At 40.2% G+C, this 24,604-nt stretch overlaps 1 protein-coding gene across 1 annotated transcript; it reads left to right on the top strand.

Annotated features, from left to right (window-relative positions):
- Nucleotides 1-22,969: 22,969 nt before the first annotated feature.
- sst6.1 (somatostatin family member 6.1) lies at nt 22,970-24,383 on the top strand. The gene is made up of 2 exons (XM_021616100.3): nt 22,970-23,369; nt 23,903-24,383. Exons 1-2 carry the CDS (start codon nt 23,268-23,270, stop codon nt 24,134-24,136), a joined length of 336 nt encoding a protein of 111 aa, XP_021471775.1. The 5' UTR covers nt 22,970-23,267; the 3' UTR covers nt 24,137-24,383.
- Nucleotides 24,384-24,604: the final 221 nt, after the last annotated feature.

The raw sequence follows: 24,604 nt of genomic DNA on the forward strand, positions 1-24,604 counted from the left end.
ACAATGTAAGTAACATAATTTATGTCCCTCTAACTGCCCTGAATGCCTCTGCTGATCCCACAGCTAGTGTATGCAGTAATCATGTGCCTATGAACCAGAGTTATACTGCTAGAAACAAGGTTCATGAAATTAATAACTTGCTAGTAACAGATTACATTCACATTCTGACTATCTCTGAAACTCACTTAGATAAAACCTTTGATGATACAGTGGTAGCAATACATGGTTTTACATCTACAGAAAATACAGAAATGCCAATGGGGGAGTTGTTACTGTTTATATTCAGAACCACATTCCTGTAAAGCTTAGAGAAGATCTCATGTCAAATACTTTTGAAGTAATATGGCTACAGGCAGGGGCACCGTATGGAGGAGGGGGGTAGGTTAGGGCAATTCTAAGGGCCTGTGTATGACTGACAGGGTCCCTAAAAAATTATTAGAACATTAGGTACATTTTTTCCAGTATTGAATTATTAACCTATCATCATTAATATAATATTTGACTTAAAATGTACTAGTTAAACTAACGGTTTATTTTTATTTTTGGCAAAAAATAAACATCCAGAGAGACCCCCCCCCCTCTCTGTTTACATGAAATGCTTCAGTTCTGCCCCCAAACCAGGCACGAACGGTACTTGCTAGCAGTGAATTGCGAGTGAGGAGTGCCGATGGAGAATCATGTCTCAGGTTCCTAAAGAAAACTGTGGCTTCCAAAGACGAAAAGAAAGAAAAGAAAGACGGGAGAGAGAAAAGAAAGACGGGAGAGAGAAAAGAAAGACGGGAGAGAGAAAAGAAAGGGCGACAGTATGTCACCCCGTTTTACACAAAGGAAGGTGGGTGTAGTCCGAGAGTGGTGGAAATTAACCTGTAAGCGTAGTCCATAGTGAAATAGGCAACTTTTGCTCCCTTAACATTAGTTACTTAATATCTTCACAGAAAATTCTGAGTGTTTACATTTCACATCCCCGTACCCCTGAACCAGCCCTACTCACAACTGAAGGAGGAGGTGAGCAGCATTGTGGTGAATGACATGTCAGTTGGCATAATTACTAGGGGTCTGTGGGAATTTATATTTTTATTATTATGAAAAAAATACAAATTATTAAATCCTTTTCGATGATAAGAATTCAAACACAAATTATTTTTTCCACATAATGATCATTATATGAAACAAAAACAGCCTATAGTCTGTATTGGATGCTGGACAGTTTGAAGCATTGAGTGACTCAGTCTGTATAAGTGACTGCCAATGTTAAAATAATATCTTCAAATGGTCAAGGTATGTCTCCATGGCTTTGATGCAGACTGAAATATGGTTGTTTACTGACGTCTAGTGGTGGCGATACGTAACTGCAGGTCATTTGGGTCAATATTCTGCAGGATTCAGTGCTGTTTAATTTTTTCCGTGGTGCATGCAGTTATTTTAAATCAACAAGATGGTAGTAACTGACATTTTGGTTATGATGTTATTACAAATGGTATTATATTATAGGATATATTATCATATGCGTCATGTACACTCTACAGAGTCAGGACACTCTTCAAGTGATACAGTTTTGTCAGGGACGAGTGTGGAAGTGGAGGAAGAGGTGAAAGACAGTGCTGGCAGTACCAATGCAGTAGATGAGGATGGAGAAAATGAGAAAAAGTGCACAGAAAGAGACCGACAAAGTGAAGATGTTGAAAAACAAGCTGATCAGTGACTTTGCTAGCAAGAAGGCTTGGCGCTAGGTTGGTGAGTAAGGCTGAGCAAGGGCCAGTGATAACTGTTAAATGGCATAGCTTTGGATATGGGATCACTACACACGATGCCCACAGGCTGAGAACAAGACAGATAACAAGATATATCTCAAAGTAATGGCTGGATTGCCATAAAATTTGTTGTGCACAATCAAGACTCCAAGTGGAAGAAACCTATTGATTTGGTGACCTCTTGACCTTTCCTCTAGCGCCACCATCAGGCCTTTTCATTTCCATTTTGTTTTCCATTTTCCACTATTACAGCTGCTTATTTTCTAGTTGCTATGTATACTTAGTTAAAAAATCTGCTGCTGATTTTATTATTTTGTTTGTTATATCATTCTATAGATGATAATGTTAATTTATTTTAATTGAAGAGGTTAATGTATGTTTAAGTTATATTTATTTTAAGTTATTCATTAATGTTAAGAGAATTTTCCATGAAATAATTTTACCATTAAAATTACATTTACACTGTAAAAGATGGCCTTTAGCACATTTCTTATAGAGGGTATCAGTCTTGCAACAAATAATGATGTTACGGCTGTCGTCGGAATGAGACCAAGGTGCAGCGTGGTAGGCGTACATTTAGAATTTATTAAATGAACAACCCCAAAAAAGCAAGAAAGATAAACGACACGTAAAGTAATGTAGCGCTAAACCAGCAACTAACAAAAACAAGATCCCACAACAGAAAGTGGGGAAAAGGGCTGCATAAGTATGATCACCAATCAGAGACAACGATAGACAGCTGCCTCTGATTGGGAACCATACTCGGCCAAAAACAAAGAAATAGACAACATGGAATGCCCATCCCAAATCACACCTTGACCTAACCAAATAGAGAAATAAACGGCTCTCTAAGGTCAGGGCGTGACAAATGAATTCCACTTTATGTAGAATGTTGCATGCATGTCTGCACAGTGTTATATTTTCACAGCTCACTGCCAGTAAATATCATACAGTAAATATTGGACTACTAGAGAGTTTCAAGCCTGCAAATGTAGAGTTTATTTAAAGCTTTGAATGGGTCGACTGGGTCCTGGAGGTGTGTGGTTACAGCAATTGCGCAGGGTTGGTGTGGCCTGTGGTGGTGCGGCCCAATGTAAAATCTTTTCATGGGGCCAAATATCAGTGCCTGGCAGTGCCTGGCTATCAGTGCCTGGCTATCGGTCAACCTACCAGGGTAGTTACAAACAGCACAGGAATGAGCACATCTTTACTAATGCTGCAGAAATGTGCTTAAAAGCAGTATCAACAATATACAGTGCCTTGCGAAAGTATTCGGCCCCCTTGAACTTTGCGACCTTTTGCCACATTTCAGGCTTCAAACATAAAGATATAAAACTTTATTTTTTTGTGAAGAATCAACAACAAGTGGGACACAATCATGAAGTGGAACGACATTTATTGGATATTTCAAACTTTTTTAACAAATCAAAAACAGAAAAATTGGGCGTGCAAAATTATTCAGCCCCTTTACTTTCAGTGCAGCAAACTCTCTCCAGAAGTTCAGTGAGGATCTCTGAATGATCCAATGTTGACCTAAATGACTAATGATGATAAATACAATCCACCTGTGTGTAATCAAGTCTCCGTATAAATTCACCTGCACTGTGATAGTCTCAGAGGTCCGTTAAAAGCGCAGAGAGCATCATGAAGAACAAGGAACACACCAGGCAGGTCCGAGATACTGTTGTGAAGAAGTTTAAAGCCGGATTTGGATACAAAAAGATTTCCCAAGCTTTAAACATCCCAAGGAGCACGGTGCAAGCGATAATATTGAAATGGAAGGAGTATCAGACCACTGCAAATCTACCAAGACCTGGCCGTCCCTCTAAACTTTCAGCTCATACAAGGAGAAGACTGATCAGAGATGCAGCCAAGAGGCCCATGATCACTCTGTATGAACTGCAGAGATCTACAGCTGAGGTGGGAGGCTCTGTCCATAGGACAACAATCAGTATACAGTATATTGCACAAATCTGGCCTTTATGGAAGAGTGGCAAGAAGAAAGCCATTTCTTAAAGATATCCATAAAAAGTGTTGTTTAAAGTTTGCCACAAGCCACCTGGGAGACACACCAAACATGTGGAAGAAGGTGCTCTGGTCAGATGAAACCAAAATTGAACTTTTTGGCAACAATGCAAAACGTTTTGTTTGGCGTAAAAGCAACACAGCTGAACACACCATCCCCACTGTCAAACATGGTGGTGGCAGCATCATGGTTTGGGCCTGCTTTTCTTCAGCAGGGACAGGGAAGATGGTTAAAATTGATGGGAAGATGGATGGAGCCAAATACAGGACCATTCTGGAAGAAAACCTGATGGAGTCTGCAAAAGACCTGAGACTGGGACGGAGATTTGTCTTCCAACAAGACAATGATTCAAAACATAAAGCAAAATCTACAATGGAATGGTTCAAAAATAAACATATCCAGGTGTTAGAATGGCCAAGTCAAAGTCCAGACCTGAATCCAATCGAGAATCTGTGGAAAGAACTGAAAACTGCTGTTCACAAATGCTCTCCATCCAACCTCACTGAGCTCGAGCTGTTTTGCAAGGAGGAATGGGAAAAAATTTCAGTCTCTCGATGTGCAAAACTGATAGAGACATACCCCAAGCGACTTACAGCTGTAATCGCAGCAAAAGGTGGCGCTACAAAGTATTAACTTAAGGGGGCTGAATAATTTTGCACGCCCAATTTTTCAGTTTTTGATTTGTTAAAAAAGTTTGAAATATCCAATAAATGTCGTTCCACTTCATGATTGTGTCCCACTTGTTGTTGATTCTTCACAAAAAAATACAGTTTTATATCTTTATGTTTGAAGCCTGAAATGTGGCAAAAGATCGCAAAGTTCAAGGGGGCCGAATACTTTTGCAAGGCACTGTAGTAGCCATATCTAGGAAAACCAAAGTTCCAAAGGCTAGGTCTAATATAGTGTATAAGAGGTCATACAATCATTTTTGTAGTGATTCCTATGTTGTTGATGTAAAGAATATTTGTTAGTCGTGGTGTGTAATGAGAAGCAACCAGCCAACTTGACACATTTATGAAATTGCTTATTCCAGTTACTAATAAACATGCACCAATTTAAAAAAATTCTATAAAAACGTTTAAATCCCTGTGGATTGATGAGGAGTTGAAAAATTGTATGGTTGAGAGGGATGAGGCAAATAAGTCTAGCTGCACAACTGGTTGGCTAACGTAATGCAAATTGAGAAATCATGTGACTAAACTGAATAAAAATAAGAAGGAACTGTACTAAAAAACAAAGATAAATGATATAAAGAATGATAGTAAAAAGCTTTATAGTACCTAAAATGACTAATGACATTTTGGGGATTCATCACCAAATCCACTGATATTGCCAATTACTTTAATGATTTTTTTTCATTGGTAAGATTAGCAAAGAAACATTGACCCTACACATCCAAGTATAACTGGTAAAATTAAGAAATTCAAGCATTTTTATTTTTAATTTTGTGAAGTGAGTGTGGAAGAGGTGAAACAATTATTGTTGTCTATCAACAATGACAAGCCACCGGGGTCTGACAACTTGGATGGGAAATTACTGAGGATAATAGTAGACAATATTGCCACTCCTATTTGCCATATCTTCAATTTAAGCCTACTAGAAAGTGTGTTCCCACAGGCCTGGAGCGAAGGAAAAGTAATTCCAGAATTGTAAAGCCCCCTTCACTGGCTCAAATAACCGATCAATCAGCCTGTTACCAACTTTTGGAAAAAATTGTGTTTGAGCAGATAGGGAAGGACATTCAACAAGCAAGGCATTTACACAAATGACTGATGATTGGCTAAGAGAAATTGATGATAAGCAATTTTTTTTAGACTTCATTGCGGCTTTTGACATTATCGATCATAGTCTGCTGCTGGTAAAAAGTATGTGTTATGGTTTTACACCCCCTGCTATATTGTGGATTAAGAGATACCAGTCTAAGAGAACACAGAGGATGTTATTTAGCGGAAGCCTCTCCAACATAATCCAGGTGGAATCAGGAATTCCCCAGGGCTGCTGTCTAGGCCCCTTACTTTTTTAAATCTTAACTAATGACATGACATAAATCCAGTGTGTCTATGTATGCAGATAACTCACTATACACATCAGCTACTACAGCGAGTGAAATCCCTGCAATGCTTAGCAAAGAGCTGCATGTAGTTTCTGAATGGGTTTCAAGGAATAAGTTAGTCCTAAATATTTCAAAAACTAAAAACATTGTATTTGGGACAAATCATTCACTAAACGCTAAACGTCAACCAAATCTTGGAATAAATAATGTGGAAATTTAGCAAGTTGAGGTGACTAAACTGCTTGGAGTAACCCTGGATTGTCATGGTAACTGTCATGGTCAAAACCTATTGATACAAAAGTAGCTAACATGGGGAGATGTGTGTCCATAATGAAGTGCTGCTCTGCCTTTTTTTAACAACACTATCAACAAGGCAGGTCCGAAAGGTCCTAGTTTTGTCACACCTGTTCAGTCGTGTGGTCAGGTGCCACAAAGAGGGTCCTCGGAAAATTACAATTGGCTCAGAATAGGGCAGCACAGCTGGGCCTTGAATGTATAATAATACGCATGTAAAGTGGAGGAGAGATTGACTTCATCACTACTTGTTTTGTAAGAAGTGTTGTCAAGCTGTTTAAACTGTTTAAACTACTAGCACACAGCTCGGACACCAATACATACCCCACAAGACATGCCCCCAGAGGTCTCTTCACAATCCCCAAGTCAAGAACAGACTATGGGAGGCGTACAGTACTACGTAGAGCCATGGCTACATGGAACTCTATTCCAGATCAGGTAACTGAAGCAAGCAATATAATCAGATTTATAAAAACAGATAAAAACACACCTTATCGAACAGCGGGGACAATGAAGACAGACACACACAGGCACAGACACACTCTTGATAAGACGCACTCTATACACACACATGGATTTTGTATTGTAGATATGTGGCAGTAGAGTAGTGGCCTGAGGGAACACGCTTACTGTGTTGTGAAAGTGTTGTGAAATGTAATGTCATGTAATATTTGGCAAGTGTCTTCACTGACATTTTCAACCTCTCCCTGACTAAGTCTGTAATACCTACATGTTTCAAGCAGACCACCACAGTCCCCTCACCATAGAAACCCTAGACCCACTCCAATTCGCATACTGCCCCAACAGATCCACAGACGACGCAATCGCAATTGCACTCCACAATTCCCTTTCTACCTGGACAAAAGGAACACCTATGTGAGAATGCTGTTCAATGACTACAGGTCAGCGTTTAACACCATAGTGCCCACAAAGCTCATCACTAAGCTAAGGACCCTGGGACTAAACACCTCCCTCTGCAACTGGACCCTGGACTTCCTGACAGGCCACCCCCGGGTGGTAAGGGTAGGCAACAACACTGCCACACTGATTCTCAACACAGGGGCCCCTCAGGGGTGAGTGCTTAGTCCACAAATGTTATTTGTCACATGCTTCAAATACAACAGACCTTACAGTGAAATGCTTACCTACAAGCCCTTAACCAACCCTTAACCAACAGTTAAGAAAAAAATAGATAAGTAAACTTTTTTTTTTATGATGAAAGAGCAGCAGTAAAATAACAGTTGTGAGGCTATATACAGGGAGTACCGGTACAGTGTCAATGTGCGGGGCACAGGTTAGTCGAGGTAATATGTACATGTAGGTTGAGTTAAAGTGACTATGCCCTTTTTCGTGGTATCCAATTGTTAGTAGCTACTATCTTGTCTCATCGCTACAACTCCCGTACGGGCTCGGGAGAGACGAAGGTTGAAAGTCACGAGTCCTCCGATACACAACCCAACCAAGCCGCACTGCTTCTTAACACAGCGTGCATCCAACCCGGAAGCCAGCCGCACCAGCCTTTTTTCCACCTTTAGTTTGTGGGATCTTGTTTGTATGTAGTTGCTTTCTGCACTGCATGCGGCTTTATGTTAGTTTTTGTATTTTGTTGTTTTTTCGGTGTCATTTAAACAAAAGAAAAATGTACGCACCTTGGTCCAATCCATCTTTCAACGAATGTGACAGCAGCCTTTGAGTTGTTATCCTGTATCTCATACTAGTTCTAACCAGAAGATGGCATCCTCTACTTTCTGACATGTTTGGTCCAGTGAATATTATTGGAAAGCCTGTATCAAAGACATATTTTACACAGTATTTTAAACTCATAATTGAAGGTTTAAAAAGAGAAACAAAACTACAATGCGGGATAAATTATATCCTCTGCAGTTAGATTGACCATGCCAGGTGATGCAGCTGTGCTTCAATTCAAACTAACAAAACCTTCTGGGCGTAGCCTACATAGGTGGCAAAATGGAAGGTAACCTGACACTTCTGCAGATTGTGAACGGATTAGCATTTCCATTTCTGGAGGACTTTTAAATTAATGGTATACAGTCATTGATTATTGAAGAATATAACTTATCCCCATACTCCTGTTTGTGAACAATGTAATGGTAAACAAACAATGTAAACAAACAGCTTGATTAAAACTGTTCGGCCAATTGCAACGAACAAGCTGAACTTCGCACACTGCAGTGTTTTAAAGTTGTTTTTCTTAAAATATAAGAACGGGAGACTACATGCGTGCTAAAATAATCTTGATTCGACGAAAAACCCACAAGAATTTACAAGTAGATTAGATCATATCTTGTTGTTACTGTATTTATACCAGTGTCTAGTTTTTTTATTCCCGCCCCTAAAACCTATTGGAGTGATGAAAATTCTTGTTATAATAATGGAGTATATATCATAAAACATTTCATGGCAACATAATTCTATCATTTGTGCAAGTTGAATTTTCTTAATTAGACAATTTTACTAGATAAATTCAATTCAGAAAATGTGTTTGTTAAATTGTAGTATATATATATATAAATATATATATATATATATATTTGTCGTGGTAAACAAGGAAATACTTTGAGTTATACGGAATTATTTGAAATGAATAAACTGTCATTAGTCTGCTCACTGAGCAGGTTTTAAGTTAACACGCTTTAGCAAGAGTGGTAATACAGTGGCCAATAATGGTTGCAACTGAGATCAGCTGTGCGGTTGATCTTAGCCTATATTGATGGTTCAATGAGAGATCACCTCACGGTAATACAGTGGCCAATAATGGTTGCAATAGGCCCAACATTTTGATCTCATGGATAGTCAGTCCTTGCATCCATTATACTGCCATATCAGGCAAAAGAGCAGTAGCTGCTCATAGAGGGAAACTGACAAAAATGACTTAAAAAGTTGTTTTATTGTCCAGCCAAATTAACTGTAGGCAGATCATTGGAGATGTCTTACTATGAGGTTATATTTGATTAATACTGACCCTAACCTTTGACATGACCTTTGACCCTAGACGGCAGTTACTGCCTTCTTGCTTGGTACACCCACTGGAATGCGTTTCCATTACAATTTTGTTTAACAAACTTGTGTTCATGTATTTCTTTGTATGTGGCTTTCAGTGTCATATAGTTTGATACTTGTATCAGTAAAGAATAATAAATAATACCATGGTAAACCGAGGACACTGCAGCCCAAGGCTCAGTGAAACCAAGGTAAAAGGCAGTAAGTGACATGAATGATGACAGTTTTCCGCCTTTATCCCGTGACTGTAAACATGACCCCACAATTTCTCCATAACACAACGGAGGCAGAATAATTGTCCACATGATGAAGCATGCATTTAATGTATAAAACAATCAAAAAACACATTTCTTACTAAATGTGCAGGTACTGCTCTTTTTCTTGTTAGGGCAGCATAGCTCTGTCTATGAATTTGAGAGTGGTTACATTTCTCCAGCACTTTCTCTCAGGTGGTTACCAAATAAAGTGGTGGGGTGACCACTTTGCTGTTGTTTGAATTTCAGATTGCCCCTTTAGATAAAAAAAACTCTATATTCGCTTCAGCATGTCTGTGGGCAATGTAACTTGGGGAGCTTTTACACTTGGGGAGCTTTTTTTGTTTTTCCAAACTCTGGTGACCACCCCCTTAGTTCAGTTAGTTTGGACTGGTGTGAACACTATATGCACTCGGAAGCAACGCATTGTGGTTTACCCCAAAAGGGTGGTCTCAGTCCATTTTCATTTGTATGATTGTGTGGTTCGCGCCAAAAGGGTGGTCTCAATCCATTTTCATTTGTATGATTGTGTGGTTGGCTGCAGGTGTGAAAGCAGTCCAGACCAAACACAGGAAACGAACCAGAGGCGCACAATATTATTGGTTGTTTGACTGTGAGCATTTGATAAAATGAACGTAATATCATAACTTGATCTCTCTGAAATATTTTGTGAGCAGTGCATTTATGAGTGTATCCTACGCAGATTAGGGGAGACCAGGGGATATAGGTTACTGAATATATTCACAGCATTTCAGCAGTTAGAGCAGCTATTACACATTGTTTTCCTCCTGAATATTGTTGGAAGACCAAAGCGAAAGTAATATGACAATTGGGACACAAGGTGATGTACCATGATGATCATAGATGGTTTTAACATAAGCATTTTTGGCCAATAAACAAATGACTTGCATGAACACATTGTTTTGTTTAGGAATATTCGTTCAGTTGACATTTGGCAATGTGAAACCAATTGGACCCCAAAAAATAAATAATACAATGTAACAAATTAATCAAACTCTGATTTGAACTATAGCTCAGAACTATGTATGAAAACATAATGCATAATGGTTAATTAACAACAAATAAAGCTATAAACTAAAACTGATTTTTGAGTGTAATTATCCTTTAATTGCGCATCTAGGTGAGAGGAATGTGTAGATGTCATGGCAGAGTTTGAAAAACAAATGCCCAATTTATACAAATTATAATGATTACAGTTCTGCCAAGTAAGCCTAATTTGCAGTTAACATTGAATTGATAAGGTTTTGGGGAAAATCCTCCTCTGACTACAAGATGGTTATCATTAGCATCGCTAACTGGCTGAACACAGAGTGATAGACAAACGCTTGCACCAAAAAGACAGGGCCAATATTGATGGAAAATAATTGGCAGATATTGTGTTACGATTGGATTTTTAAAATAGAGATGTTTTTTTTTCATGGGCTGCCTCGCTATCTACTGCATCCGCCTATGTTGGCATTCCTCACCTGCGGTGGAAGGTGGCCGAGCTACAGCAGTGTATGCCAGACCACGAGACATGCCGAAAATCAGCCTTCTCACGAAAACGTCTGTATGGTTTGACATAAAGACTAATATGACCACTCTGAAAACTTTGTTTTGTTCTACGACCTCCACAAGTTCGTCTGAAGGTAACCCATACACATGAATGGAAGTATGGAGGTAGTTTTGTGCCAACAAAGGGGTTTAATGTGTCTAAAAATAGATTTTTCCTGAGCTTTCTTATATCTCCTAGATAAAAGACAGAAACGTCAAAACTTCATTCCTTATGATACATTCATAAATGGCAAAAAAATGTATTATTCAATACTTTTCTGTGGATCATAGTAGTAAAGGCCAAATTAAATATTTGTTTTATACCTAAAGGGGTCCAAAAAAAAATTAGCAAATAGCTAAATGATCGATGGTATGACCATCTTAAAGCAATTCCATATGTTATTTTGTAGAACTTCCTCGCCCCAACGGTTTAGATTTTTAGAGGTTAACATTATTTTTGAAAGACTACCTATCTCTCTACCCTTCTGGTCGAGGCTCCTCAGAAGAGATAATTGACTAAAACACACTGTTTTGCAATGAAGGTCTACAGTAGCCTCAACAGCACTTTGTAGGGTAGCACCATGGTGTACCTCCTCTGGGTACATTTACTTCAATACAAAACCTAGGAGGCTTCCGGAGGACATCCTCCAACCCATCTTGCAGCATGAACTGACATGGTGTCCACCCAATCAAAGGACCAGAGAATGAATCTAGTACTGACAGCATAAGCAACACCTAGCTAGCACAGCAGTGCATAATGTGGTGAGTGGACTTGTTTACGTGCTGCTGTGCGGTTGATTGCTAATGTTACTTTGCTACCTGCCAACTTTACGGTTTTTACTTAATTTTTTCCCCTTGCTCAACCTTTTTCATTCAACTTTTTCACCCCGGATGCTTTATCTGGACATGGTTTGTCAGGACCTCCACCAGCCGAAACTAGTAGTAACATTAACATGATGCCTTCTAATTGCAGTTGCTGTACTCATAATATACAGGAGAACGATCGCCTTACGGCGAGGATAGCCGTGCTGCAAGCCCAGCTTCAGACGCAATCATTAGGCAAGGGTAATTTAAGTGTAGGAAAGGATGAAACAGCATTTGTGCCACCAATAAATGCAGATAGTAACGTTAGTATTAAATCCACTCGCACCGTCCCCGCAGCCGGACAATTTTCTCATGGCATTTGGAAGGAAACGCTGTAGGAATGCTCAACCGGTGTCGCTCATTTAGCCGACAGAAACTTTCAACCGGTTCTCCCCATTAAGCAACCAGTCAGAGGTTGAGCCTTCTCTGGTCTCTCCTCCCATTATGGGGTCTGAGACGCCGAAGCATACCACCACTAGAGCTGACACATTGAAAACCCTAGTCATTGGCGACTCCATTACCTGCAGTATTATACTTCCAGCGATCATACACTGTTTACCAGGGGCAGAGCTACCGTTAAGGCTAATCTGAAGATGGTGCTGGCTAAAGCTAAAACTGGCGAGTATAGGGATAGTGTTATCCACGACGGCACCAATGATGTTAGGATGAAACAGTCAGAGGTCACAAAGCGTAACATAGCTACGTCAACATCAGCTAGAAAGATGTGTTGGCATCGAGTAATTTTCTCTGACCCCCTCCCAGTTAGCGGGAGTGATGAGCTCTACAGCAGTGTCACAACTCAATCGCTGCTTGAAAACTGTTTTCTGCCCCATCCAAAAGATAGAATTTGTAGATAATTGGCCCTCTTTCTGGGACTCACCCACAAACAGGACCAAGCCTGGCCTGCTGAGGAATGACGGACTCCATCCTAGCTGGAGGGGTGCTCTCATCTTATCTATGAACATAGACAGGGCTCTAACTCTAGCTCCACAATGAGATAGTCAACCTGCCATCTTAGTGGTGTCTAACACTAGCACAGTCAGTGTAGTCAGCTCAGCTATCCCCGTTGAGACCGTGTCAGTGACTCAATCTAGGTTTGGCAAAACTAAACATGGTGGTGTTCGCCAGGGAGACACTCAAGTTTTTTAATAATATATTTCGACACATTGATGAAAATAGTCATGGCCTCTAAACCTTCAAGCTGCATACTGGACCCTATTCTAACTAAACTACTGAAAAAGCTGCTACCTGTGCTTGGCCCTCCTATGTTAAACATAATAAAACAGCTCCCTATCCACCGGATGTGTACCAAACTCACTAAAAGTTGCAGTAATAAAGCTTCCCTTGAAAAAGCCAAACCTTGACCCAGAAAATATTTTTTAAAATATTGGCCTATATCGAATCTCCCATTCCTCTCAAAAAGTTTTTTAAAAGCTGTTGCGCAGCAACTCACACTACCTTCCTGAAGACAAACAATGTATACAAAACGCTTCAGTCTGGTTTTAGATCCCATCATAGCACCGAGACTGCACTCATGAAGGTGGTAAATGACCTTTTAATGGCGTCAGACAAAGGCTCTGCATCTGTCCTCGTGCTCCTAGACCTTGGTGCTGCTTTTGATACCATCAATCACCACATTCTGATCGATGGTATCAAAATTGGAAATCCAGATTGGAAACCCAAATTGGTCTACACGGACAAGTTCTGGCCTGGTTTAGATCTTATCTGTCGGAAAGATATCAGTTTGTCTCTGTGGATGGTTTGTCCTCTGACAAATCAACTGTAAATTTCGGTGTTCCTCAAGGTTCTGTTTTAGGACCACTATTGTTTTCACTATATATTTTACCACTTGGTGATGTCATTCGGAAACATAATGTTAACTTTCACTGCTATGCGGACAATACACAGCTGTATATTTTGATGAAACATGGTGAAGCCCCAAAGCCCCCCCTGTAAGCCTGTGTTTTAGACATAAGGAAGTGGATGGCGGCAAATGTTTTACATTTAAAGTCGGACAAAACACAGATGCTAGTTTTAGGTCTTCTGTTGGATCTGCCAATTAATCTTGATGGTTGTACAGTTGCTTCAAATAAAACTGTGAAGGAGCTCGGCATTTCTCTGCATCCTGATCTCTCTTTTGACAAACATATCAAGACCGTTTCAAGGACAGCTTTTTTCCATCTACGTAACATTGCAAGAATCTGAAACTTTCTGTCCAAAAATGATGCAGAAAAATTAATTTTGTCACCTGTAGATTAGACTACTGCAATGCTCTACTTTACGGCTACCCGGATAAAGCACTAAATAAACTTCAGTTAGTGCTAAACACGGCTGCTAGAATCTTGGCACAGACAGAAAACACAGGTATAAATACCCAGGGGATAAGTGGGGAAGATGGGCGACATCTGGAGGAGGGTGGAGACATGCACAAGTGAAACAGATCAAGGCGTGACATCTTCAGTAGGTCCTATTATTGGGTGTAGTCTGGCCTAGGGGTGTGAAGGTGAACAGAAAGGCACTGGAACGACGCACGGCCCTTGCTGTCTCTGCCTGGCCGGTTGTATCATGCCTGGTCGGCCCTGTCCGGGGGTATCGTCGGACGGGGCCACAGTGTCTCCCGACCCCTTCTGTCTCAGCCTCAAGTATTTATGCAGCAATAGTTTATGTGTCGGGGAGCTAGGGTCAGTCTGTTAAATCTCCTATTTTATCTTATATTTCTCCTGTCTTATCCGGTGTCCTGTGTGAATTTAAGTATGCTCCCTGTAATTCTCTCTCACTCTCTCTCTTTCTCTCAGAGGACCTGAGCCCAAGGACTATGCCTCAAGACTACATGGCCTGATGACTCCTTGCTGTCCCCAGTCCACCTGGCCGTGCTGCTGCTCCAGTTTCAACTGTTCTGTCTGCGGCTATGGAACCCTAACCTGTTCAACCCGCTCATAACCGTAAGGCTCTCCAGAGGGTAGTGAGGTCTGCGCAACACATCACCGGGTGCAAACTACCTGCCCTCCAGGACACCGACAACACCCGATGTCACAGGAAGGCCAAAAAGACCATCAAGGACAACAACCACCCGAGCCACTGCCTGTTCACCCCGCTATCATCCAGAAGGCGAGGTCAGTACAGGTGCATCAAAGCGGGGACCGAGAGACTGAAAAACAGCTTCTATCTCAAGGCCATCAGACTGTTAAACAGCCACCACTAACATTGAGTGGCTGCTGCCAACATACTGACTCAACTCCAGCCACTTTAATAATGGAAAAATGTATGTAATCAACTTATCACTAGCCACTTTATATAATGTTTACATACCCTACATTACTCATCTCATATGTTTATACTGTACGCTATACCATCTACTGTATCTTGATGTAATTAAATGTATCACTAGCCACTTTAAACAATGCCACTTCATATAATGCTTTCATACCCTACATTACTCATCTCATATGTATATACTGTACTCTATACCATCTACTGCATCTTGCCTATGCCGTTCGGCCATCACTCATTTATATATTTTTATGTACATATTCATATTCATTCCGTTACACTTGTGTATAGAAGGTAGCTGTTGTGGAATGGTTAGGTTACATTACTTGTTAGATATTACTGCATGGTCGGAACTAGAAGCACAAGCATTTCGCTACACTTGCATTAACATCTGCTAACCATGTGTATGTGACAAATACATTTGATTTGATTTTGATTTGATGACTATCCAACACAACACTGGAAAGTCAAGGTAAGCTTTTGGTTTTACAAATGTATTGCCACCGGGGCCCGCCGGTGTAGAGTAGAAGTCGGAAGTTTACATTGGTTGGACTCATTAAAACTTGTTTTTCAACAACTCCACAAATTTCTTGTTAAAAAAATTGAGTTTTGGCAAGTAGGTTAGGACATCTACTTTGCATGACAAGTCATTTTTCCAATAATTGTTTACAGACAGATGATTTCACTGTATCACAATTCCAGTGGGTCAGAAGTTTACATACAGTAAGTTGACTGTGCCTTTAAACAGCTTGGAAAATTCCAGAAAATGATTGCATGGCTTTAGAAGCTTCTGATAGGCTAATTGACATCATTTGAGTCAATTGGAGGTGTATCTGTGGATGTGTTTCAAGGCCTACCTTCAAAATCAGTGCCTCTTTGCGTGACATCATGGGAAAATCAAAAGTTATCAGCCTAGACCTCAGAAACAATATTGTAGACCTCCACAACTCTGGTTTATCATTGGGAGCAATTCCAAACACCTGAAGGTACCACATTCATCTGTACAAACAATAGTATGCTAGTATAAACACCATCGGACCACGCAGCCGTCATACCGCTCAGGAGAAGACGCGTTCGTTCTGTCTCCTAGATGAAGTACTTCGGTGCGAAAAGTGTGAATCAATCCCAGAACAACAGCAAAGGACCTTGTGAAGATGCTGGAGGAAACAGGTACAAAAGTATCTATAATCTACTATAAAAGGAGTCCAATATTGACATATCCTGAAAAGACCGCTAAGCAAGGAAGAAGCCCCTGCTCCAAAACCACCATAAAAAAGCCAGACTACGGTTTGCAACTGCCCATGGGGACAGAGATCATACTTTTTGGAGAAATGTCCTCTGGTCTGATGAAACAAAAATATAACTGTTTGGCCATAATGACCATCGTTATGTTTGGAGGAAAAAGGGGGAGGCTTGCAAGCCAAAGAACACCATCCCAAACATGAAGCACGGGGGTGGCAGCAACATGTTGTGGGGGTGCTTTGCTGCAGGAGGAACTGGTGCACAAAATAGATGGCATCATGAGGCAGGAAAATTATGTGGAAATATTTAAGCAACATCCCAAGACATCAGTCAGGAAGTTAAAGCTTGGTCGCAAATGGGTCTTCCAAATGGACAATGACCCCAAACATACTTCTAAAATTGTGGCAAAATGGCATAAGGACACAAAGTCAAGGTATTGGAATGGCCATCACAAAGCCCTGACCTCAACCCGATAGAAAATGTGTGGGCAGAACTGAAAAAGCATGTGAGAGCAAGGAGGCCTACAAACCTGACTCAGTTACACCAGCTCTGTCAGGAGGAATGGGCCAAAATTCACCCAACTTATTGTGGGAAGCTTGTGGAAGGCCACCTGAAACATTTGACCCAACTTAAACAATTTAAAGGCAATGCTACCAAATACTAATTGAGTGTATGTAAACTTCTGGCCCACTGGGAATGTGATGAAAGATATAAAAGCTGAAATAAATCATTCTCTCCACTATTATTCTGACATTTCACATTCTTAAAATAAAGTGGTGATTCTAACTGACCTAAAACAGGGAATTTTTACTTTGATTAAATGTAAGGAATTGTAAAAAACTGAGTTTAAATGTATTTGGCTAAGGTGTATGTAAACTTCCGACTTCAACTGTAAGTGCTAAACTGCTTGGAAAGGTTTTTTCGCCTGGTCACATACAGCTGATGTGCACTGAAGTCCACAAGTGAAGGGAAAAGGTGAGTGGAGGAAAGCGCATAGATGTGAGATGGATTACAATGTGGCTGCTATGAAAGTGAACTGTGTTTACGCGTGATCAGGGGTGTATTCATTCCACTGATTCTGTTCAAATGTTTCTTAAATGGAAGCAAACCGAACAAAACTCTTTTGCAACTGTTGGACTGATTACATCCTATATCAGCTAGATGCAGGAAAGAGTGTGCAAGGCAGTATTGAATGTGCCACTGTCTGCCCATATGTCACAGTCTGTCACCTCAAATTTCTCTCTCGACCTGTGTACACCTACGTTGTATACTTCATAGTCTAGGTTGTAGCAACTTCATGATGGATATAGGGAAAATATACATTTTCATTCATAATGTTAAGTTTGAAAATTAATAGATAGTCAACATGATTCATGATAACTTTTCAGCTTGCTTGAAGTGGTAAACAATGAAGTTACCACACATCAGTCTAATAAAAGTTATCAGAGAAAGAAACTTTGATTTATCTATGGCCAATGATCTTGAGACTTTTTGGACGGGCACTGCCAATGTAATTCTATGGCAGCACCCAAGGGTGCAGAAGCTGCTGGTCCTAAGTGGGCTCTCCCAGTAGGTGCTGTGGTGTTGTGAGTGACATTGACCTGAGCCAATCACTTTCAAACAGATAAGATCAACGACACCTGCACTCTGTGCTTTCTCTGGCTGCCCTTCCACCACAGAAAGCACTCAGAGAGGCTGAAACAGCTGCATTCTGAAGCAATTATTTTCTTTACATTGTTTGCTAACTGATATTCTATAATTTTGTGACACAAATTAATGCCAGAATTACATGCAAAACAGAACCATCTGTTGGATAATGGTGGGGCTGCGCCCCACTTTCCCTGAATGACGTTTCGCCACTGCTGGTCTCTGTGGTTTTTAACTCTGATATAGTGACAGTATATAATTTCTGGCTACATTTTCTCGCTGTGCTGTAGTTATGATCAATGGGTATTGATATCATGGTCAGTAACCTCTTGCAGTGCAGCTTTGTGATGAAGATGGGTATAGAATATAATATCCCTCATGGCACAATGTATAACATATGAAGCCCTCTGTCTGTACAATGTTCAGCTTCATGTCTCCCTTTATTTATGATTGCAGTGCAGCTTTGTGATGATGGGTAAGAATAGGAGTATCCTTCATGGTACAGTGTACATATTATATATTCAGTCCTCAGTCTGACATGAATCTAGACATGGACATTGTGTAATTAAAAAGGTGGATAATTAAGAATCAAAACAAACCCAGTCATATAAAGATGACTTTATATTCCTACTTTAAAAGTAGAAATTATAAAAGCTACAAATAGAAAACATAAAGGCTTCATATGCACTACATATGCTCAATAAATGGTATGTGAAGGGTGACTTAACAATTCCACTGTAGGTTGAATTGCCGAATGTGACAACGCACTATGTAGGTTTATATACCATTATAGAAATACTACAATATTAATTAAATACACGCTTATAGATTATTTGTGAAGCATTTATGTAGTGTTTATGGGACCAACTTCACTAAGCTCGCCAACAAATCTCTCTGTGTGTCACGAGTCCGACCGAGGGTGTTTCCCTTTCCCGGGCAGGTGGCGCTCGGCGGTCGTCGTCACCGGCCTATTAGCTGCCACTGATTGTTTTTCCTCCCCCTCCTTGTATGTTGAGTGGTAGCACCTGTGGATGTTTAATTAGTTTGTCTTTATTAGACAGCCGGCCCGCCTGGTTGTTGTGCGGGATTATTTCTATGTAACCTTCGGCTCTGTGGTATAGGCACGTGTTAGTGCCCGGTCGGGATTGTTTCCCATTGTACATTTTGATTCCCTGTGTTTTGGGAACGTAACTTTTTTGTGAGCACCCTGTGGTGCGTTGGTGCGATTAAAAGACGCGCAGCATTGAACTCTCTGTCTCCTGCATTTGACTCCACACCCACGACACCCGGAGCATTACACTGTGTGTGTGTGTGTGTGTGTGTGTGTGTGTGTGTGTGTGTGTGTCTAAGATCCAGAGAGGTCTGTCAAAGTGAAGCTCCAGGCCAAGTGATGCAGTTGATGAGAGGAAAATGAAGGAAAACATGCCCATTAGACATACTTCGTCAGGAACTTTGCAGGGTGTTATGCTGACAGTTCCTATATTTGAAGTTTCTCTCAGGGAGGGCTGTGTATATTCGATAGAGAGGTCTGTTGCCGTAAATCCTTCAAACACACCAAATCACCAATCTTCCTCAGGGCACTCTCATTTCAACACATTAATCTTTGGATTTTTTCAGCCATGAAGTGTAAAAAAAAAACTGTTTGGCCTCATGGGGAATCCATTTGGACGTGTGTGCACGAATATCAAAGAGGCTGATGTGTGGGTGCCCTATGTGGTTCCACATCACACAATGATGAGGTCAATTCTGCAAACACTACAAACGGAATCATTTGAATTTGAAAAAAATAACATGTTAAATTTAGATTTAAATTCGCCCAAGGATGTTGTTGGTGCAGAAATTTGCAGTATCACTTTGATAAACTGAACCCCTGGCCTTTCCTCTCCAAATACACACAAGACAGGTGATAAAATTAACTGTGATAATAATATCATGAATGTTGTCATGGCTATAACTGCCCGAGGCCAATCACAAATACAGTACATCATTGAGACCTACACTACCGTTCAAAAGTTTGGGGGTCACTTAGAAATGTCCTTGTTTTCCATGAAAACATACATGAAATGAGTTGCAGAATTAATAGGAAATATAGTCAAGACATTGACACGGTTATAAATAATGATTTTTAATTGAAATAATAATTGTGTCCTTCAAATTTAGCTTTCGTCAAAGAATCCTCCATTTGCAGCAATTACAACCTTGCAGACCTTTGGCATTCTAGTTGTCAATTTGTTGAGGTAATCTGAAGAGATTTCACCCCATGTTTCCTGAAGCACCTTCCACAAGTTGGATTGGCTCGCCCTTGGCACATCATACGGTCAAGCTGCTCCCACAACAGCTCAATAGAGTTGAGATCTGGTGACTGTGCTGGCCACTCCATTATAGACAGAACACCAGCTGACTGCTTCTTCTTTAAATAGTTATTGCATAGTTTGGAGCTGTGCTTTGGGTCATTGTCCTGTTGTGGAGGAAATTGGCTCCAATTAAGCACCGTCCACAGGGTATGGCATGGCATTGCAAAATGGAGTGATAGCCTTCCTTCTTCAAGATCCTTTTTACACTGTACAAATCTCCCACTTTACCAACACCAAAGCATCACCAGACCATCACATTGCCTCCACCATGCTTGACAGATGCGTCAAGCACTCCTCCAGCATCCTTTCATTTTTTCGGCATCTCATGAATGTTCTACTTTGTGATCTGAACACCTCAAACTTAGATTTGTCTGTCCATAACACTTCTTTCTTCCTCTGTCCAGTGTCTGTGTTATTTTGCCCATCTTAATCTTTTCTATTTATTGGCCAGTCTGAGATATAGCTTTTTCTTTGCAACTCTTGCCTAGAAGGCAAGCATCCCAGAGTCGCCTATTCACTGTTGATGTCGAGACGGATGTTTTGCAGGTACTATTCAATGAAGCTGCCAGTTGAGGATTTGTGAGGCGTCTGTTTCTCAAACTAGACACTAATGTATTTGTCCTCTTGCTCAGTTGTGCACCGGGGCCTCCCACTCCTCTTTCTATTCTGGTTAGAGCCAGTTCTGTGAAGGGAGTAGTACACAGCGTTGTATGAGATCTTCAGTTTCTTGGCAATTTCTCGCCAATTTCTCGCCATTTCTGGCCATTTTGAGCCTTTAATCGAACCCACAAATACTGATACTCCAGATACTCAAATAGTCTAAAGTTTTATTGCTTCTTTAAATCATCACAACAGTATTCAGCTGTGCTAACATAATTGCAAAAGGGTTTTCTAATGATCAATTTGTCTTTTAAAAATGATAAACTTGGATTAGCTAACACAACGTGCCATTGGCACACAGGAGTAATGGTTGCTGATAATGGGCCTCTGTACGCCTACATAGATATTCCATTAAAAATAAGCTGTTTCCAGCTACAATAGTCATTTACAACATTAGCAATGTCTACACTGTATTTCTGATAAATGTTATGCTACTTTAAATGGACAAAAAAAATGGCCTTTCTTTCAAAAACAAGGACACTTCTAAGTGACCTCAAAATTTTGAAGGGTAGTGTATGTCTGGGCAGATTGATTTAGCCAAGCCTATAGGCAACAATATAAAATGTAAATGCAATCAATGCAGTGAAGGGGAAATCAGGATTTGAAAAATAACATAGCTGTCACCCCACCACTTGTTTTGGTAAATAGGTGAGGGATGGGGCTGGAGAATGGATATAAGGATATAAAGGATATAAAACATTATCGTTTTAACCATGTTTTGAAGCAGTGTGTGTTAAAAAATAAGCTAAATTGTTTACAAACAATGGAATAAAACAGGTATATTCTTCAAGATTCAATGGCTATGTATAATTACGTTAGAAGTCCAAAAATGGATGTACCAATCCCAGAATGCCCTTTTAAAAACATGAATGCTTTCTACCTAAACTAAGCCATCATAGACTCCATATTCCTCCACACTGATAATCACAAAGTATATTGTCTGAATAGAAGTTGAGAGTAAAGCTCAGTTCATATCCGTGTGCTCAGCCCAAACACAAACTCCATAAGAATATGAATCCTTAGGGTGAGCATGGAAACAGAAAGACTCTAACAACTACAATCACGAACTGGTAAATGAAGAAAACTGGATATCTGGACTTTAAAATCAAGAGTGTCTGGCTTAAGACACATTTCACCAGAGTGCCTTATCCACAAGAGTAAAACAGAGGACGGGCTCACTCATGAGTAACCGACCTGTCAAGGGATGGGAGCCGGTGAAAACTCTCTCGTGTATTATACATGGAGCCATTCCACAATTGGATGAAAGAGTATGGTTTGATACAAAGGCATTAGCTAAAGGGACACCAGTTAAAGCGGTTGTGTTTTGTTGAATGAAGTGCCCAAATCTGACATGCCGTTGACAGTAGATGCATTTATTGTGTCTCACAGGCTCACAGCTTGTTCTCATGTGGTGATCTGAAAACAGACAGATGGCCAAACCCTTTGTAGTCGGCGCAGTGCTGCAAGGCATAGCAGGTGTCAGACAGTTCGATTGTAATCTCAAGGTTTTGGAGTTGAAATCAGAGGGAGAGGAATTGTATGCAGAGAAATATACAATAGATCTGTGGATAGAATGGGTGGTACAACCAAGGCACAGAGTCAAGGGCACTTATTTATTTGTGTCCTGAATAAAATACATGCCCTTGACTCTGTGCCTTGGTTTTATTGTATCTTTTTAAATAGAAATATTTGAAGGAAAAAAATACAACATTATTCGGATTAATAAACTAGAATCAGGATGAAGAACCTTTTTCAAGCTGGTTGTCTAATGTTTGAAGTACTCACGTACCGTGCTGCATACATCTGGTAAAACCCCGGAAATGACACCTGCCAGAGATCACTTTTTTGCAGATGGCTTGATACACATAAAATTACTGTCAATGTATTATTTTGATATTGATGTCAGAACTATTCTTAGACACATGACGTGAAAACGTCTCGCCATTAGTCAAGGGGTTAACTGATCAATGACTCCATTTGTTTTTCTCTGACCCCCCCCCACCCCACCGTCATACACCCATCACTTTCTGCGTCAGTGGTAGACAGGGAGAGAGGGCTATAAAGGAGTGGGGGACTTTGGAGGTAGAGCTTAAGAATCAACATCGCTTTAGTGTTCAGACAGTAACCTATCCAAGGCTACCAGTGCACCTTCTCGACCACTCTCTGTTCTCCCACTGAACTCTCACCACTTTGTGCGCTCCCTCCAGATCTCTCTCTCTGTCTGTCTCTTAATTTAGTGTCTGCCTGTCGTCCATCCCCTGCTCTCTCCCTCTCAGCATGCAGCTCCTGGTCATTTTAGCGTCTCTCATGGGGGTTCTATACAGTGTTAGAGCAGCCGCCGTGCTTCCTGTCGAAGAAAGGAGCCCACTACTTAACAGGGTGAGTAGGGAATTTCATTTTATATTATTAACTATGTTTCATACCATTTTTATTGTCATGTTTTACTATTACTTGTAAAATCAATTGTTATTTTCATTATGCTTTTTATGGTTGTCAGATAAATGCGTGTTCAAAGGTATTTTTAAAATTATTAAAAAGGTTTAAAAAAATAATCATTATAAAAAGTTTGATCAATCATGATAAATGTATAAAATTGTGTTTGATTTGACAAATTCATTTGTAGTGATCAATTATCAATAACTGATATTTAATAAATTAGTACAATTTAATGGTTTTATATTTATTTTTAGTAATGGGTTTGAAATTTCATTTATACATTTTCATAACGAATTAAATGATGGCTTTTTTATTTGAATGAAACAAATATTTCTAACCTGGTTTGTCAGTTGATAAAGAAATAGGTCACCTAGGTCAACAAAATATACAATTTCTTTGTAGCTAACATTGACATATTTATATATTTCTACATATACGCAACCACTGATTTGCCACCTCTTCTGCCTTTCTATTAGGAATTGAGTAAAGAGCGCAAAGAGCTGATTCTCAAGCTGGTGTCTGGCTTGTTAGATGGAGCGACGGACACCAACATGCTGCCCGGAGAAGGGGTGTCCCCTGTGGATCTAGAGGAGCCCCTGGAGTCTCGACTGGAGGAGAGGGCCGCCTACAACAGGCTATCACAGCTGCCGCAGCGCGACCGCAAAGCCCCCTGTAAAAACTTCTTCTGGAAAACCTTCACCTCCTGCTAATAGTGATACCCAGTCAGCCCCGCTATGCTCCGGTTGACCCGCAAAACAACACAATCTGACCCAGACCCAACATGAACTGTGGTAGACCTGAGCTGTACATATCATCCACCCAGTTTGAAGATCGCTCTCAATGACCTTTGAGACACTGACAGTCTGTTTTAAATATTGATGATTTATTTCTCAATTTATGTATGTATTTATTTATTTTAGATGATCCAAAAACAATAAAGCATGGTTATGGTGAAAAGTCTCTTTTTTTCTTTGTTCACATTACATGGGCAACTGACCAAATTCCCATAGAAATGTGAGTTATAGATCTGTCATTCTCATTAAAAGCAAGTCTGAGAAGTTGTAGATCTGTTCTATGTGTGATATTTCTATGTTTCCGGTGCTTAAGTTTAGTTTTTGAATATTTAACTTTCTGTTTTGTACGCCAGCATCGAACAGCTGAAAACAAAATATTTTTGC

Source organism: Oncorhynchus mykiss, chromosome 9 (genome assembly GCF_057628025.1).
Source record: "Oncorhynchus mykiss isolate SJ-2025 chromosome 9, ASM5762802v1, whole genome shotgun sequence".
In the NCBI taxonomy this organism is placed as follows: Eukaryota; Metazoa; Chordata; class Actinopteri; order Salmoniformes; family Salmonidae; genus Oncorhynchus; species Oncorhynchus mykiss.

Bases quoted from the DNA above. Each gene is read 5' to 3' on its own strand.
- sst6.1 (XM_021616100.3), top strand. From the start codon at position 23,268: ATGCAGCTCCTGGTCATTTTAGCGTCTCTCATGGGGGTTCTATACAGT. The intron at 23,370-23,902 runs GTGAGTAGGGAA...CCTTTCTATTAG, and splicing joins GGAGCCCACTACTTAACAGG to GAATTGAGTAAAGAGCGCAA.